The sequence below is a fragment of the Aptenodytes forsteri genome, unplaced genomic scaffold, assembly GCF_000699145.1.
Source record: "Aptenodytes forsteri isolate BGI_AS27 unplaced genomic scaffold, ASM69914v1 Scaffold309, whole genome shotgun sequence".
In the NCBI taxonomy this organism is placed as follows: Eukaryota; Metazoa; Chordata; class Aves; order Sphenisciformes; family Spheniscidae; genus Aptenodytes; species Aptenodytes forsteri.
Window position 1 is genome coordinate 3,264,811 of NW_008795857.1, and position 448 is coordinate 3,265,258.

Consider the following 448-nt stretch of genomic DNA (forward strand, 5'->3'; position numbering starts at 1 on the left):
GGGGCGCCGGTGCCCGGCGCGGAGCGGGGCGTATGGGGCGGCGTTTCGGGAGGCTTTCGCCTGCTCCTCGCTCCCCCGCCGGATGCTGCCTGGGCTGTTTTGGCTGCTTTTCTTCGCCGGCGATGAAGGCTCTGCCTTGAAGATGGAGATGATCTGGTTTTTATTCCTGTCTCTGGTGCCGGTGTACAGCAGGGGACAAGGGGTTTACGGTAAGAGACGTTGTCGCGGTCGCTGTTTGGGAGGGAGGGGGGAGGCGAGGGCGCAGACGGCGGCGATGGGATCAAAGTTAAAAAGCACCTGCAGGAGAAAGTAAATGATGCCGGCGAAGCTCGTCGCAGCCTGAGCGGAGAGATTTATGCAGCAATAGGGCTTCCGAGCGCCTGTAGCTACTTCATAATTCCTCGCCGTAACCCCTGGCCGCCTCCGATTTACGAGTCCGCCGAGACGG

General features: G+C 61.4%; 1 protein-coding gene across 1 annotated transcript in view; it reads left to right on the forward strand.

The window, feature by feature from the left end:
* The first annotated feature begins 82 nt into the window (after positions 1-82).
* MDGA1 (MAM domain containing glycosylphosphatidylinositol anchor 1) overlaps positions 83-448 on the forward strand; it is a 148,318-nt gene continuing 147,952 nt past the window's right edge. Inside the window, exon 1 of the mRNA XM_009283748.1 lies at positions 83-209. Coding sequence (XP_009282023.1) covers positions 83-209 — 127 coding nt within the window. The remainder of the gene's footprint in view (positions 210-448) is intronic.